This window comes from Acanthisitta chloris, unplaced genomic scaffold (genome assembly GCF_000695815.1).
Source record: "Acanthisitta chloris isolate BGI_N310 unplaced genomic scaffold, ASM69581v1 scaffold11399, whole genome shotgun sequence".
In the NCBI taxonomy this organism is placed as follows: domain Eukaryota; kingdom Metazoa; phylum Chordata; class Aves; order Passeriformes; family Acanthisittidae; genus Acanthisitta; species Acanthisitta chloris.
This window is the reverse complement of record NW_008689834.1, coordinates 1-16,804: the sequence shown is the minus strand read 5'-3', so window position 1 is coordinate 16,804 and position 16,804 is coordinate 1. Positions and strand designations below refer to the sequence as shown.

The 16,804-nt window shown below is 38.5% G+C and overlaps 1 protein-coding gene across 1 annotated transcript in view; it reads left to right on the top strand.

Annotated features, from left to right (window-relative positions):
* LOC103808774 (glycosyltransferase-like domain-containing protein 1) overlaps nucleotides 1-1,222 on the top strand; it is a gene marked incomplete at its 3' end in the record, with an annotated part of 9,062 nt that extends 7,840 nt beyond the window's left edge. The window contains exon 4 of the mRNA XM_009081579.1: nucleotides 1,049-1,222. Coding sequence (XP_009079827.1) covers nucleotides 1,049-1,222 — 174 coding nt within the window. The remainder of the gene's footprint in view (nucleotides 1-1,048) is intronic.
* Between the last annotated feature and the right edge of the window lie 15,582 nt (nucleotides 1,223-16,804).

The following is a 16,804-nucleotide window of genomic DNA, read 5'->3' as shown; positions in this document are numbered from 1 at the left end:
TGCTGCTCTGCTGAGCAGTGTCAGTTCTCTTTCTTGACCAGACAGCAGAGAGATGCTGTGAGGATGAATGACAGCCTCTCACCTCAGATCTACTTTTCACCAGCCTGGTGACTTATGAACACATGTCCTCAATGTATCTTATGACCCACAGGTCTGTATTACAATATATAACATATTGAGAAAACCAACTGCCCATAAAGCATTTCTTACCTCTCTTAGCAGTTTGTGTGTGTGTGTTGGTGTAGCTCAGATTGTGGCAGCACTGTCAGGATCAACTTCCTGATATTTCAGGTTTTTTGATAGCTTCTTATTTTCTCCAGCTTGACACTTAGGGGGAGAAATAATGCCTACATGATCATTTAACTCCATTTTAAAATCATTGATCTGATTGATTTGAAAACAGAGAATTAAAGATCAAAACATTACATTAATATGCCATTTCCTCCCAACTCTTTGGGACTGTATACTATGTATTTTTATACATATATATGATGGATATACTTTTTATCAGGACTGTGTCCTCATAGGTTAAAATAACATTTCACTTCTTTAGTCTCCTGCTACCTGACACACATGGTCAAGTGAAGGTAGGTTAACCAAAGGTAAGTTGGCCTTCTATGCAAAGGAATATTTCTAAGGAATTTTCTTTTTCTTCCAAGTTTATTTCTGCAAAAGTCACATTACAGCAGGTCTTTATCTGTTCATAATGCTTTGAAGAGATAATAACAGTAATGCTATTCTTAGCAGTTTATGGATAAAAATCCACAGCTAGAACAGGGTGTGCTCCTTTACACTATTAATAGTCATTTATTATCAGCTAAAAAAGGTTAAACATGTTTTCAAAGGCTGAATAGACAGAAATCAAGACATTTCTGATTAAGGTACATATGCTACTCCTAATTCAGGTGAAAAGGCTGATTTTAATTAGCATTCCACTTGCACCTTTTGCTTGTTTATGAGGATATGTATCCTATTTCCACTGCATGTAAAATAATTCTGTTCCTTTCGTGGCAGCAGTATGTTCATTAATCTTCACCACTTTTTACAGCTTGGTTGCTGATGTTGTGGTGTTCAACTCTGCTTTTAATATGGAATCGTTTCTTACATCCATTGGAAAATTTATGAAGCTGATTCCTGACCACAGACCTAAGGATTTGGAAAAAATAATCAGACCGAAGTGCCAAGTCCTTTATTTTCCAGTCAGGTTTCCTGATGTGAGCAGGTCAGTACATTTTCCACATCATAAATTGCCTCCAGCTTGTCAAAACTCTGTATTTATGGTGACGTTCTAACTAATCAGCTAAAGCATCATTAATGAAAGAGTTTGATAATATGCAAAATCTTCTAATTGATAAATGTATTTCAATAATCAGAGGCTATTCAGGCAGGCTGTGATCTGCCGAGCCTGTCCTCAGTGCCTGTCGTGCAAACTTGCATCGTTCAGGATGAATGATTTCCCACTTGTTTTAGTGATTTCCCACTTGTTTTAGCCTTTAAGGAGTTGCCTACTCCTCAGCTCTGTATATGTTTGTGTAGGGGAGGTCAAGGAGGAGAAAGAAATGCTGGAGAACGGTAAAAGTGATAAGGCTGTAGCCAAGAACTCTATTTCCCTCGCTGTGTTGCAGTGGGATTTTATTCCCTCCTCCCTCCTCTACCTCTTTTATGGCTTTCCAGGTAGGCAGAAAGCATCCCTGTAGCAGAGAGCAGACTTGCAGATGTTGGCATTAGCTGCAGCAGGAGTTGCTCTTCACTCCTCCTCGGTTACTCTGAAGGACGTTTTTTATTACCCTTGTTTCAGAGCCTGTCTTGAAATTAGCAGTGGGTTATGTGGCTCAAAGGGAACATTCTCTGGATCCTTTTCACTTTTGATTAAACCTGGCACAATTGTTTTTCCTGTTATAAGGGACTCTCCTCCCACTGAACAGGAACTTTGCTTCAGTGGGACCAGCACTAAATAGAGTATGATTCTGCAATTTGATTATACTCTTAAAACCAACACCGTGCTGGGTACATTTTTTTTGTGCTGAAATAAGGATGGAAAGCACTGTAATGACTTTGCAAGAGCCTGGCTTTTGATCTGATAATAAGTTCTGGCCACACTTGAGAACTTTGTGCCTGTCCAGCCTGTACTTAGAGTTATTTCAAAGGCTAAATATACATTGGTGGTAGCTTGAGGTAGAAAATTTTTAGTGCAGGAGCTGAGGTCGTGCACCCATTGATGTTCAAGCTGCAAGGTTTGAGTTTCAGTATCTCGGAAAACTTTGTATCCTATAACACTGATGCCAATACTTTAGAAATCAGAGTCTAAAGTTAAATCTTTAAACCTCTGTTTTAGGCAAGTGGGTTCAAATCCTCCAGTATTCCTTAGGGACCTGGTTACCTGGATGGCAACATAGGTCAGTACCTGTCTACCTTTGAGGATCTACTAGTCCTTCTTAGAGTCCAGATTTTTCAAGGATAAAAGAATGCTGTGGGTGCTCAGCATATTTGATAGTGAGCCAATTTCAAAGGGTCTCGTGGTTTTGGCATACCTTAGGAAATCATGTGGCCCAGGCCTACTTTTGGAGATGAAGTTATGATAACCCTGTCTCATATATTAAATCAGCTCTTTTGGACTTGTCAGCCCTGGCAGATGGGGTCAAACGAGATCTGACAAATTAGGCTGAAGTCATACACACCATGATCGTTTGTCCAAAGCAGGAGGTGATTAGGTGTGTAAAATCATTAGCCTACTACCCAAACAGGCACAGTAGGAAGATCTCACATCTTACTGTGTGCTCTTCTAGTGTCCTGCTCTTGGATTAAATCCCATCTCACAAAACAGGACACTTTTCCTGGTTTTATTGTGGTTGTTGCACTTGAAATGATATCAAAAAACTCTTTTCAGCAGTGATGGACAAAATCAAGATATTCATAAGCAACTGTGTGACTGTGAAACTTTCAGAGCAGAGTAATTAGAAACACAAATTAATGTCAGCCCTATTATTTCTAATATGTTTTATTCCACAACTAATTCTAGATGTAAGATCTGGGCTGTTTTAGACAAAGCCCAATATCATTGCTGGGAAAAAAATAAAAGCAGAAGAAAAAGCTGCTTCTGCCTAACTCTGAAGTTCTTTGGGTTTTGACCTTCAGCTGCAGCTAATATTTACTATTTCTTTACATGTTTTGCATAAAGTTGAATGCACCTGTGGCAATTCAATGCTGGTTTCTTTTTTTTAATTTAGATTGTATGAGTATAGTGACTGAATGGAGATTGAGGAGAAAAAGGTTAAGAAAAATTGTGGCCAAGCTGAAATTTATAAAGCAAGCTCTTAGCCCAGAGTGTTTTTCAAGTTATTTTCAAATGGTAATTTGCTTTATCCAAACCAAACTCATACAGTGTAAGTAAGTGATTATTTGCATGACTGACAATCATTTCAGTGCCTGCAGTCTTTTTAAAATGCATAATTTTGCTGAGATGTTGGGAAAATATTTAAAAATTCTGAAGGCAAAATAACCAGGATAGGTTTTAAATTTTTTTTTATTATTTTGACCTCTTTTATTTTGCATGTGAATGTCTCAGGGTGTGTTTGTGTCTGAAACATAATCTACATTTGGATTTGGGAGAGAGAGGTGATCTAAGAAATCATCCTCATGCATGCTGTGGTTAGCTTTTTAAGATGATTTTAGATTAAGATTGCAGTTGTAGGGCAAAATAAAATATATCTGACCCTTGATCAAGCCCAGTGTAATAAAGAATCATGTCACAGCAGTTAAGCCTGTAAAATATCTACCTTTTAATGTAATTACTGTAGGTGATGGGCACACAAACAGCATAGTAAATGATCACTGAAGGGGGAAGGTATAATGATGAAGGATACCACGAGAAACACTTGTGAATACTTTTAGAGGTACCATTACACATGTTTAATATGCATTTAAATATTAAATGGACGTCTAACCACTGCTTTTCTGTTTCTGAGAGGATGTCATTGATGCTTTTTTTTATAAAGAATCTTCTTTTTTTAATAAATATTTGTCATAAGGGGCATGTTTTGGTGTTCCCAGAGCAAACTACCAGACTGTGGTCCTTATCTGACAATGAGAAGAGATGAAAGGATTTGAGGATTTAGCAGAATAAGATATTTACTGACCTAATCCTCCTGTTTTCTGGTTCTGACAAGGACCAACTTCCATATTGCATCCTGTGGTGTCACAGCTACTCCTTAGATACTCACCCCATATAATTTCTGACTTGAATTCTGCTCTTGGCACGTTCTGACGAAGTATGTTATGTAGAAATAAATATCAGAGTACTTCTAAGCTTGGAGACAAAAAAACTCCTCCAAGTGAAGGCTGTCCCTTCACAGTGCATAGGTAGAGCAAGAGGTGGAAACTAGCAGCTGATCATCTGTGCCATATGTGCTGCATGTCAGACTGGGGTTTATAGCACAGTGAATTAAATGCATTGTAAGTCACACTTATGTTGACATTGCCTTAATCTCAGTATATTTCTTATTGTAACATGAGTAAAATACTATATTTTTCACTATATAACTAATAGGGTCTATTTTGATACGATCTGTTTCCACTTTTGGACTGGAAAATGATGGTCCAGCAAGTAAGTTCCCTTTTGACTGACGTTGTTTTTGGTGCTCACTTCTCCATACACCAGCAGAGCTCTCTGGAACACCTCAGCAAGGTCTTTGTTGGTATTTAGATATCCATCAGGCCACTGTCCTGGGCTAGTGGAAGGTGTGCCTGCCCATGGCAGAGGGGTTGGAATTAGGTGATCTTTAAGGTCCCTTCCAACCCAAACCATTCTATGATTCTATATGAATTCTGTTGTTCTATCTGCATCCATATTGTCTGTGGCAGTCAACAAAGCAGGGTCAGATTAGGTACTCCTTGGAATTAATTTCCAATGGAAATGGTAATTTAGATTTTGATTAGTATTACTATTCCTCTGATTGTAGTGTGTCTTTATTATTATCCCGATGTGATAGAAAAGGAAGATGTTTTTATAAGGAAGAATGAAGTAACGTTCCTAAGAGATGAAAATTCACATTGGACTAAGGTGGAATAATATAAAAGAAACATGAGAGGATGAGGATTACAGCAGAAAATAAAAATAGCTTCTAGTGGAACTTGTTAGTGGGTGTCTTGTACTGCCTGCATTGCATATTTTGAAGTAGAATTAAAGATTTTAGACTCTTGTTTCTTCATTTGCTTTTATAACTTAGTACGGTTAACAGAACATTTTCAACCATTTGGGTTTATATCTTTTAGTTATAGTGTGAGAGAAGAAGAATTTGCCAGTTTAAAGATTATTATAGGGCCAGTCAAGGGAGTTCCTGACTAAAGCAGTTTTTACAAGATGCTGACAGTATCTCTTGTAGAGAAACGTGACTGTTGCATGTCAGGGAGCCTGTTTTGGGCAAATAAAAAAAATAAAGAATTGCCTCACTTGGGCCAGGTTTGCAGGGCTGAATTTAAGCTTTGCTGTGCTGGAAAAATGCAGATGTCAAAAAGCAAGGAGAGACTAGAATCCACAAGAGCCCAAAGCTATAGATGGGCACTGGGGGACGTGTCTGCTTTGCAGAAAGATGCTCAGCAGTGGTAACCATGTAAACTATAGTGAACTGTCTCGTATCTGGGAAGCAGTATACCTTAGAAGAGCAGTTTTTTTGGCTAATTAGCCTTCCAGTGAAAGAGCATAGATTAGCTTAGGTGGAGTGCCATGTTAATGACAGTGATTCTGGTACTGGGACTAGCTGCTGCCTTTGGTGGTAGCTCAGGCATCTCCGTGGTGCACTGTGCCCTCTCTGGTCGGCACAGCCTCCCTGCCACCACGCTTTATGGGTAATTAGCATAATTAGAAAATGCCAATAGGCTGCTCCTACCTTGGGGCTTGCTGCTGAAGAGCTGGGTGATGGAAATTACTCCCCTGAATGTCTTTCCCCCTCACCTGCCGCAGGCGTGTTTTGAGGGTTGGCGTTGGCACGCTAAGAGTTACACAATGAGCATGAGGGATGCTCTGAAGATCTGGGACACAGCACCTATTGGGAGAAAAGTGCAGCATGGGTTTAATGGAAGCATAAAATGGAGTTTTTCCATTCTGGAGCATTTGGCAGTGGGTTGGTTACCTTCTGCACTTCGGGATCAGTGCTAACTGCACCTCCAGCAAGGTGGTTGACTGAAGGACACATCAAGCATCTTTACTCAGTGGTGCTTCCTTACTTGGTTCTTCCTCCACACTTGTATTGTGTGTTGTTGTGGGTGATGCAGGATTTTCCACTCCCTCTGGATCATGGAAGAATAGCTGTTGCCTCAGCTTGGTCTTCCAGGCAGAACATGCCAGTTTTATGCTGATAATATTTATCCCCTCCAGCAGCAGCAGCCTGAGAATGCCCTCCTAGAGAAGGGCCTGGCTGAAGAGTCTGCTGGGATGTATTTATTCTGCAAAACTTGCTAAAAAGTAATTTCTTTTTATCTATTCAGGGACAAAAATAGGTTTACTGACTCTCTTTTATCTGTCGTATAGGTATTCCTCTAAACGCTATCATAATAACCATTTAGGCTCACAATAGCTCACAAGGATACTTAAGCAGAATTCTCTGTGCAACCTAGTTTTTTATTATGTTGGGTACTGCTCATGTTGCATACAACACATTCCCATAAAACTTGCTTTTTGTATTTACAGAGAAATTTCTCTAGAGAGTTAAGGTCTTGTAAAACATTCTTGTTCTACAGCGTGAACGAATTATCATACTCTGGGGAATTAAAAGTGAAGTGTACTGAAGAAAAGAATTTTTTCATTAAAATGCAGTTTATATTGATAAAACAGATTACTAGCATTTGATGAAATGTGAAACTTGGATCTACCCATATCGCTAAATCGCCAGTAGGTTTATTTTGGCAAGAAGAATAGTATGTAATGTATATCAGGACCAATCATTATACAGTACCTGTTAGTTTTGTATTAGATTAAATTGTCTTTCACTAAAGTACTTGGTAAAAAAAAAAAAGAAGCCCTACTATATCTGTATCTTGAAGTAGCAGAATGTGGTAACCAAGAATATTAGAAAATAAAAGCTGTCGTGTTATCAGTTTTGGCACAGTCATTTATCAATCAGTATTTTAAACATTGACAAGTGGTAATTTAATAGGGAATGACCCTGTTGGCAGGAAGTTCTAATGACAGATGATGCAAACTCATTTATCACTATGGGGCTGTGCTGGCTTCTTACCTTTCTCAGTATCACAGCTCATATTTTCCAAGTCTGGGATGTGAGAAGCCACAAAGGGCAAAACCTGTGGCACTGAGCCTATAACCACTCCCATCTCATCTGATTAACCCTTTAGCTGCAAATTTCTCTGCAGCTGAGCTGGTAAGAGCTAAAAAGTTATTCTGCTGAATTAAATGGCTTTATTTTTTTTTTTTAAGGAGGATTTTCCATAATACTTGTAAGCACTTTCCCACAGGCAGTTTCTGAGAACTACTCAAGTTGTGTCACGTTGAATGCAAAGTTGAGACATGCTGGTACTTGGCTTTGAAAAACAAACCACATCCTAATAATTAATAGCACATTTCATTAGCAGGCATTAAAAATATTACATGCAGTGCCCTATACAATGGGCAGCTATTATTATTATTATCATTACTACTCGAGGAGGAAATTGATGCATTCAGAGGTTTAATTGATTCGTGCATATTCATGTGGGAAGGCAGTGGTAGAATCACGACTGGACTGGATTATTATGCACTTCCATGCATAATAATTTCTCTGCAACTTGGGAAGAGAATAGCCTACCTTGCTGTAATAAGTGTGAGCATTTGGATTTGGGGGATGTCATGGGAGAAGAGATGAAAATGACACCTTCATCAACAACTGGTATGGATGGTGCTCTTCAGTCTTCTGGGGTTTGATCTGGAATGCACTCTGTCACCTGTACATACTCTGAATTAAAATAAGAATCTATTTTTAATTTCCACAAGAGTGATAGTTTTAGTTGATTTGATATGTTTTTTGTGTTGCCTTTTTTTTAAAGCATAATCTATGCAAGCCCTTTGGGCTTTCTCCGCCTTCCTACTTCTCCTCTGTTCTTTCTCTTCTCCTTTTACAACAGAGTCTTTCTCCCAAGGTCTGGGATTGGGTTAAATATCATCCCTGTAAAGGCTGGTTCAGCCATGAAATACTTTCAGAGTTTGCATCAAATTGTCCTAATAAGCAGCAGTGAATTTTAAATTTAATTGCTTATAATTGTCACATCAGAGTTAAAATAAAGATGATTTTTTTTTTCTTCTGTTCAAAGTGGAACAAGGCTATTGATTAATGCTGGGATCCTGCAAAGTGCTAAATATCCTCATTTTCCCTGCAGTCAGTGGGAACTGAGGGCACTTGGCACTTGGTGGGAATACAACATTTACACTAGTGTAGAGAGGTGGCACAAAACTAATACTGGATATAGAGTGCTGTGCCTGTGTCCAATTCCTTTCCAATCCATACAAAGGTATAGACTTAAATCCTTTGCATGTGTGAAAGATGGTTTTTATAGACAAGGCTGTCCCTGCTGGATTTTGCATTTCAAAATACTGCCCTTCAACATTTGAACAATTCCATATTTTTTATTATGGAATTCATGAATATTACATAACAGTGAAGGTGGATTTTTTTTTTCCTTTAAAGGGATTTCATGCTTACAGAATTGTAACAGCGAGGGAGACAGTCATGTTGGGCATATTATTTCTTAGTTGCTACATGAGGCAGTGACAGAACCTCATTGTTTAAATATTCTGGGTCCTTGTTGTTGTAATAGAATGGAAAAGAAAGTAAGTGGTGTGTTAAAAATTGCAGAAAAGATAAAGAATAGGAAGGGATATCTGAGTTTTTAGAGTTTCTTCACTAAGAATACAAAATATTGTCAGAAATCATTTTAAGGAGAATGAAGGAATCTCTGCTGCCGGTCATGGACGAATGGCAACACCTTTAGAAAAAGTCACATTTCATCTTGAATGCAGTATTACTTTGGGGGAAAAAAAGCCCAAAGATTGCAGAAAAGATAAAGAATAGGAAGGGATATCTGAGTTTTTAGAGTTTCTTCACTAAGAATACAAAATATTGTCAGAAATCATTTTAAGGAGAATGAAGGAATCTCTGCTGCCGGTCATGGACGAATGGCAACACCTTTAGAAAAAGTCACATTTCATCTTGAATGCAGTATTACTTTGGGGGAAAAAAAGCCCAAAGCAGCCAAACCATCTTGAATGCAGTATTACTTTGGGGGGAAAAAAACCCCAAAACAGCCAAACCTCAACCAAGCAGGACCTTTTAAAAGTGTGGTGGAGTAGATCACCTTTCAAATTGTGAAATTAAAACTTTCAGTGTGTTGGATCTGCTTCAAGCAGACAACCCATTCCCGTTACAGTCAGAGGTACTGTCAGATGGAAATGTCAGTGGAGGAGATATGAAGATGTTCTATAGGAATTTTAGACAATAGAGAATAAGAGAACAAAACTACTCGATGGAATACATGAGATCACAGTTTGAAGAGGAAACTTCAAACGTAGCTCTCCAGTCCTATGGAGATGACCTTTGTGTAATGTCTAAGAACAGCTTAATACAAGATGTTTTATTTATACATAACCAAATGGAATGAAGTCAAATGATTTTTAATTTTGCCAAATCACGGGTAATATCTTTGTTGTTCAAGGAGTCTTTTAATCTGGTTAGGTTTGTCCTTTTTTTTTTTTTTCTTTTCCTGTTGTTGTTTTTTTGCTATTGCATTTGCAAATACTTAATATTTTATATTTTGGACATTCCCCCTGCTCAGTTGTGACTCCCAGATGAAATAATCCTCCTCTTCTTCCCTTTAAATAATTCACATAGCATACATTTAAAAATATGAAAATCCCAACATAAACGTGCCAGAAGTGCTTTTAAGGTAGGAGGCTGCTCAGCTTTACTGTGGAAAAGATGTGTGTCTAAATAGTAAATAGGTTCATCAGAGTTTTGGGCTTACAAATGACAAGCAGTATGGATGCTTGTTGAAGAGCTCTGGGAGATCTAAGTCCAGTGCATTTTGTCCAGCTTCTTCTCATAGAATCACAGAATGGTTTGAGTTGGAAAGACCTTAAAGACCATTTCATCCCACCCCTCTGGCATGGGCAGAGTTACCTTCCACTAGACCAAATTGCTCCAAGTCCTGTCCAGCCTGGGCTTGAACACTTCCAGCAGGGATGGGGCAGCCACAGGTTCTCTGGACAACCTGTTCCAGGGCCTCTCCACCCTCATGGGGAAGAATTTCCCCCCAATATCCCATTTAGCCCTGGCTGCTGTAAGTGCAAAGCCATTCCCCCTTGTCCTGTCACTCCAGGCCCTTGTCCAAAGTCCCTCTGCAGCTCTCTTGTAGCTGTTTTAAGCTCTGGAAGATGCCCTATAGTCTCCCTGGAACCTTCTGCTCTCCAGGCTGAACACCCCCAGCTCTCCCAGCCTGGCTTCAGAGCAGAGATCCTCTAGCCCTCTGAGCTTCTTCATGGCTTCCTCTGGACTTGTTCCAACAGGTCCAGGTTTTCCTCAGGCAAGAATAAGGAAAGATCTTGGGATTCATTTGCCTATTTTAGTGATGGGACATTTTGTTTGCTGAGATATCTGTATTTGCAGCAGAGGAGTTTTGGACATTGTATAACAAGAGTTGTACATTCAGTCTGTTATCCAAACAATGTTATAGGCACTAACAACAGCTAGTTACAATGAAATAGAAGCTAAGTTGGATCAGCCAATCTAAGGTTAATTTTACAGTGGATTCCTCATAAAACTGTGCTGGTTTCCTATAAGATGGCTCTGAAGTAGTGCTCAGGTCAGGCTTGCAGATAAATAGACTTTGTCCGTCTTTGACCTGCTGTATGTATTTCTTGCTCCATCCCCTCCCTCATCTTTGAGTCCAGGGACTCATCAGCAGAACACATCATCTCTATTTCTGTTGATGCCCAGCTAGCCATGGGACTGCTGATGGTCACAGAATCATAGAAAGGCTTGGATTGGCAGGGACCTTATATATGATCTAGCTAATGGTGTGTGATGTCTCACCATCTTTCTATTTGTTCTTCCTCATCAGCTCTTTTTGTGTCTTAGTGCTGGGTCTGTACAAATTGAGGAAACTCAGATTTAATTTCTCTAGATTGGATTTGATTTTAGGTATGTTCCTTTTCCATGGCAGAATACTCACCCTGGATGCTCTGTGACAGTATTAGGTGTCTTCAGCAATATGACTTGGCCTCTCAAAACAATTTCCAAGGCTATTCACAGCCATGTTCTCCTTTAAACCCTCAAGCATTTTTCATCTCCAGCTGATGGTTCTCGTAGATGTTAAACAGAGAAGCAGATCTTCCTTCCCTGGGTCACTTTTGTGTGCTAAATGGTGGACAAGTCTGTAAGTTTATGGAGATAATGTCATGAATACTTACACACTTAGTCACCTTGCTACTTCAAGTGCTCCAGCAGCAGTATAACTGCACCATATCAAATATTAAAAAAAAAGCTTGGGTGAGACTCATACACAATAGAAAAGATACTTGAAAAATATATAGAATGGTGTCCCTAGCAAAACACTGAAAAAATGTATGTTGTCTGGTCACCCACATTCAAGAAAGATTAATTTAAACTGTGAAACAGGTATAGAGAATTGCTGCTAGGATGATTAGGAGAATCTGTATTATGAGAGCAGATTAAAAGAGTATGGTTCACTTGTCCTAGCAAAATAAAGGTTGAGAAGGGGATATATGTTAATCTTTATAAATACAGTCAGAGGATAAATGCCATGAAAGAGGAGGAATTATTTAAGTTCCAGGATAATCCTTACAACATCCACTAGGTATAAATTGGTCATTATTAAATGACTGAGATTGGAAATGAAAAAAGGGTGTGTAGAGTGGCTGCTTGGTTTGGGTTTTTGATTTTTCTTGAGTCATTTGGTTATGAAAGGACTGTCAAAACAGTATTGAAATGTAAGAGGAGTGGTTGGTTAGACAATATAGGAGTAGTGCCAGACAGTTGCAGATGTTTGCTGTGAAGATATCCCCAAAGTGAAGGAGAAAAATTATGTCCTATGGGCTGGACACATACTGACTTCAGTCCTGAGACCTAAACTCATCCATGAGAGAGACTGTGTGTTTCCAGCATCTATAAAAGTCACAACAGAGCAATCTGTTATGTGTATTGCACAGTATTAATCTTGTATTTCATTAATCAGGTGTCTCAAAAATGAGCAGTGTCCAGCTCATCTGGTCAACCTCTGTCTGCATTTGGGACCACACTGAATTTTTATTAGCCAGATTTGTAATGACGAGGGTGGGAAGGGAAAAAAATAAGAGGAATGTTTTTTACCTGACTATATGGACTGGGCCCATCTGGACCTTTTAGTGCTTTTGAAGAAAGTAACATCATGGCCAGTGGTTTTGGTCCCTCATCTCCTCTGCCTATGACACACAGGACTTTCTGAGGTATCAGTCTGAGAATCATAGCATCCCAGAATGGTTTGAGTTGGAAGGTACCCTAAAGACCATCTCATTCCATCCCCCTGCCATGGGTGGGGACACCTTCCACTTCCAAGTCCTGTCCAACCTGGCCTTGAACACTTCCAGGAATGGGGTGTCAACAACTTCTTGGACATTGTTGTTTTGTGGAAGCCTGAGCATCCCTGAAAAGGTAAGATAAACTGAAGTGGTACCAAAGGGATGACAACCACAGGGATTTGGGAAGGCATTAGGTGAGACGTCCTTCAACAAGAACCTTCTTCAGGCAAAATGTTTGAGTATCCTGAGTCTGTAAGCATCCTTGTCCATTTTGCCTCAGTTTACTTTTGCTCACTGAAGCATTTGGATAAAATTCTTCTGTGGAGCTCATTGGAGTCAGAATGAGTTTATTTTAACTTTCTTATTTTGATGAGTCTGTAGGGCTCTTTCATTTTCATCCTGGTGTAGAAGAGTTTTAGTATTAAAACTGCCTCAATCTGTGCTAGAAGCAAACAGAGCACAGAAAGAACTTTTTATGCAGCAGTTCTTTTCAGTGGCTGAAATTCTATCTGTCCTTCCTCAAATATCTTTTGGATTTGGAGTTCGCTTGTGTTATCTGCCATCTGAGTTTGAATTCCCAATCTTGAACAATGTGACTATATATGGGAAAGAGAGGATTTGGCACTTTTTGGGTGCCTAAATTGTTGTCTTTTTGTTGCCAATAAAAGGAGGAATTAGCTGTCAGGATTCCTGGTAACCTAGTCACAAAAAATTTACCAACTAAGACAAAATATTAAAAGCAATTTTAGAAAGGCTATAGCAGGTAGAAGATCAATCTTTTGTGTGTGTTTTCTAGTGAAACCTTGCACAATATGCTTAAAGTTGCCTGATATTATGACTTTAAGCTAGAGTATCTTTGGTTCTCAAAGGAGCTGAGCTCTTTGAGTGGTGCTGAACTTGTTGGTGCCTCTATACGTTAGCAACTTATTATTCTGGGAGCATCACTTCATTTGGGCTGGCAATAAGTCCTGTTCAGTCATTGTGCTGCAGAGGAATGTTTAAAGCTGCAATGTGCATTGGAGTCTGTTTGTTTGCAGCAGCTGATTTGCTTAAGCTTTGATGCGCAGTCACTTTCTGACATTTGTGTATTTCAGCAGTGAACAATGTAAACTCATTTTCTGAGCACTTTGATTACTTGCACATAGCAGTGCCCATGGCATGTGACAGAGAAGAGCACTCTATCCACTAATCAGATAGATATGCTTCAAGCGTATTTACACAAAATAATGAAAACAGCTGTTAGATACCTTTAAACTTGAGTGTGTTTTGTTATTAATCTACTAGCCCGTACACATGACACTATAATTCTTCGCTCACTCAAGTTGCCTTTAATGACACAGTAATAAAACGGAGAGGGATGAAAGTAATGGAATTGTAGAATGTAATGCCTCAATTGTTCTACAGTGTCTTCCTTTTTGCCAAAATAAACCACAATTAGGTCCATATGGTGTTTTGAAGTTTTCAAGCAATGACCCTAATAAAAAGTAATGAATTTCTGACAAAAGAAAGCATGGTGCTCTTTTAAGCAGATATCTTCGCTATTGATCTAGTTATGATTGCAGACTGATATGCTAATAGAAGAAGAAAGGTTCAACGTGCCTGGTACAAGCACTTTCATTTGTGGTTTATTTTATTCTTATGAAATTCAGATTGAAAAGGTAGAAACATGTTGTAATCCATCAGTTATGACTCCCTTTTAAAAGACCTACTATAAAGAAAACAAATGGATTTTCCTTGAGGAAAAAAAATGGAGTTTGGAAAGCATTTGTTAACTTGAAATTCCCAAAGTGAATGTTAACTAGGAAGATGCCTTGCGATGATGAAGATGCTTTGTTTGGATGTATGAAATTTGACTTGAGCACTTCATTGTTTTCAGAGGTCCAAGCTCTGGTATTTACTTTTTGCTCTTTTAACCCTTTCATGGGGGAATTGGAATGAAGCTCCTCTGCATCTGGAAAATCTAACTGTCCATTGAGTGGAGATACTCAAATGGAATGACTAGAGAGGATGTGCAGCTCATCCTCCTACATAGCTATGGGGAGCCAATAAAAAAGTATGGTGTGTCAGCACTATTCCAATGCAGTAATAAAGATGCTGGAGTATGGGTAATGTAGTTGCAATAAAGAGAGGAAAAGGCAGGTTCTGGAACAGATATGAGGGGAAGGAGAAAACAAATGGCTGACTCAATGAACCCTCACTGTTAGTGGCTGTTAAATGGATGTTCATCCCACATACACACAGTCCTAAATAGCTCAGTTGAAAAGTACCTGCTGGATAGTATGTATTGTTGGCATTATTTTACTCCAAGAAGAGTAGTTAATCTTGAACATGGCCTATAGTCTTGCGACTTGAAAGTTTTTCAGGACATCCTTTCAAGAAAATGTGCCATGTCTACCTTTAATCACCACTAAAAACTGTGTTGGAGTGGCTCCTTCATTGGTAAATTAGGAGTCCAGTTATGTGTTACTCTATTGCTTGTGCCCTAACTATTGAGCTGCCTTTTAGACTTCCCACTCCAGTCTCTACTGCTGCACCTTTGGAAGATAACTTAATTTTGGCCTCAGCGACCCTTATCATTTTTAATTTATGTTTATTACTTTCTATATTGATAATTTCTCCCTCTCGTATATCATATACTGCTGTCTAGTTGCTTTATTCATCTTAATAGAAAAGAGTCTTGTTCATAGGTGGAACTTTATTCTCATCTGTGTATTCTACTTTTATAAGCAGGTAAATGAATTAATAGTCATACCATGGTTTGGGTTGGAAAAGACCTCAAAGCTCATCTTATTCCAACCCCCTGCCATGGGCAGGGAAACCTTCCAGTAGACCAGGTTGCTTAGTTTCTATTTATTCCACCGCTTTTCTTCCTTCTGAAAATGCTCTGTTCTGATTTCTCACCTTGTACTGGATGTCTCAATGAGATGTGAGTGATGAATTTGATTTATTGCAATTATGTTTAATAGCAAGTGACTGATGTTTAGGAACTGGGATTTGCCTTCTGGAGGAGGTTTGGGCTGCAGGACAAATAATCTCACTTCAGAATATAAAATCTGGATTATTTCCCTTACTTTGAGTTCTAATAAGAGGAACATAAAAGTGAAAATCTTCACCTTCCTTCCTGTAATTAAAATATTTTTTCATTGCCTCAATTTTGAGTGTTAAAAGCTTTATGAAATAGTCTTATGCTGTCAAAGAGTGACAAATTTTAGACTGGTTTAAAATTATATTAAAAAAAAAATCCATCAGCCATAGGTAGCCTAGAAGATGTTTAAAATATGCTAATTTCTCTAGGCAGTTTTAGATGAGAAATTCTGAGGTTTTCATCCTCACTGAGCAGGTTCTTCAAAGCAGCTGTATAGAAGCAACAGTGTTTGGTGTGGCTCCTCATCACCACTGATGCTTTGGTGCTTGCATTAAAGTTCCCACCTATGTCATAAATATAAAAAATAATAAAAAATTTGTTGAAGTATTTTTAATACTGAAAAAGGATCAGGAAAAGGGTGAAAGCTTCCAAATGCTTAACTAAGTCCTTTATTTTTTAAGATGTAAGGAGCTTGTTCAACAAGGTCATCTTCCCTTGAGAAATTGAAAAACCATCAGGTGATTTTAGAAAACATTTTTTTCTACAGCTCAGCTGAAATTATTTGAGATTTTGAAGTTTTTTCAAGTTCTTGGAGTACCTGAAATGGCTTCTATAAACTTAGCTTAGTATCTTTTGACAGTTGAAGTTTTGTTTGTGGTATCCCATGCTTTGGCCTGGGATGAGTCTGGAAAAGTGAGCACTCTGGCCACTGCTAATTGAGTGTTTCATTTATTTGAATCAAAATGCCCAAAATAATTCTCAGTCCAATATTATATATACTTTCACTTACATTATGGTAACACCTGGTACATCCTGTGACTTTCCAACACATGAAAATAATGCAGCCAATATTTAAGAAGCATTTAAGAAACATTAGCACCCCAAAAAGATAATAATAGAAGGTTTCTGATGTTTGATATAAAAGTGCTTGAACACCTATGGACAGTTCTGTAGGTGACTAAGTGCAGCCATGTAGACTTTTTCAGTCTTCATGCGTGTTCACAAGACCAATTCCTTAATGAGCAGTAATTATTATTACAGAGCTGTTATTAGTAGGCCAAATTGCTGTGTTGTAAAATCTTGACAAGGGGAACACAATTTTCTGTCCTTCATGCAAAACCCAGAAGTTTTCTATTTTTTTATCTGCTGATACATAAATATAT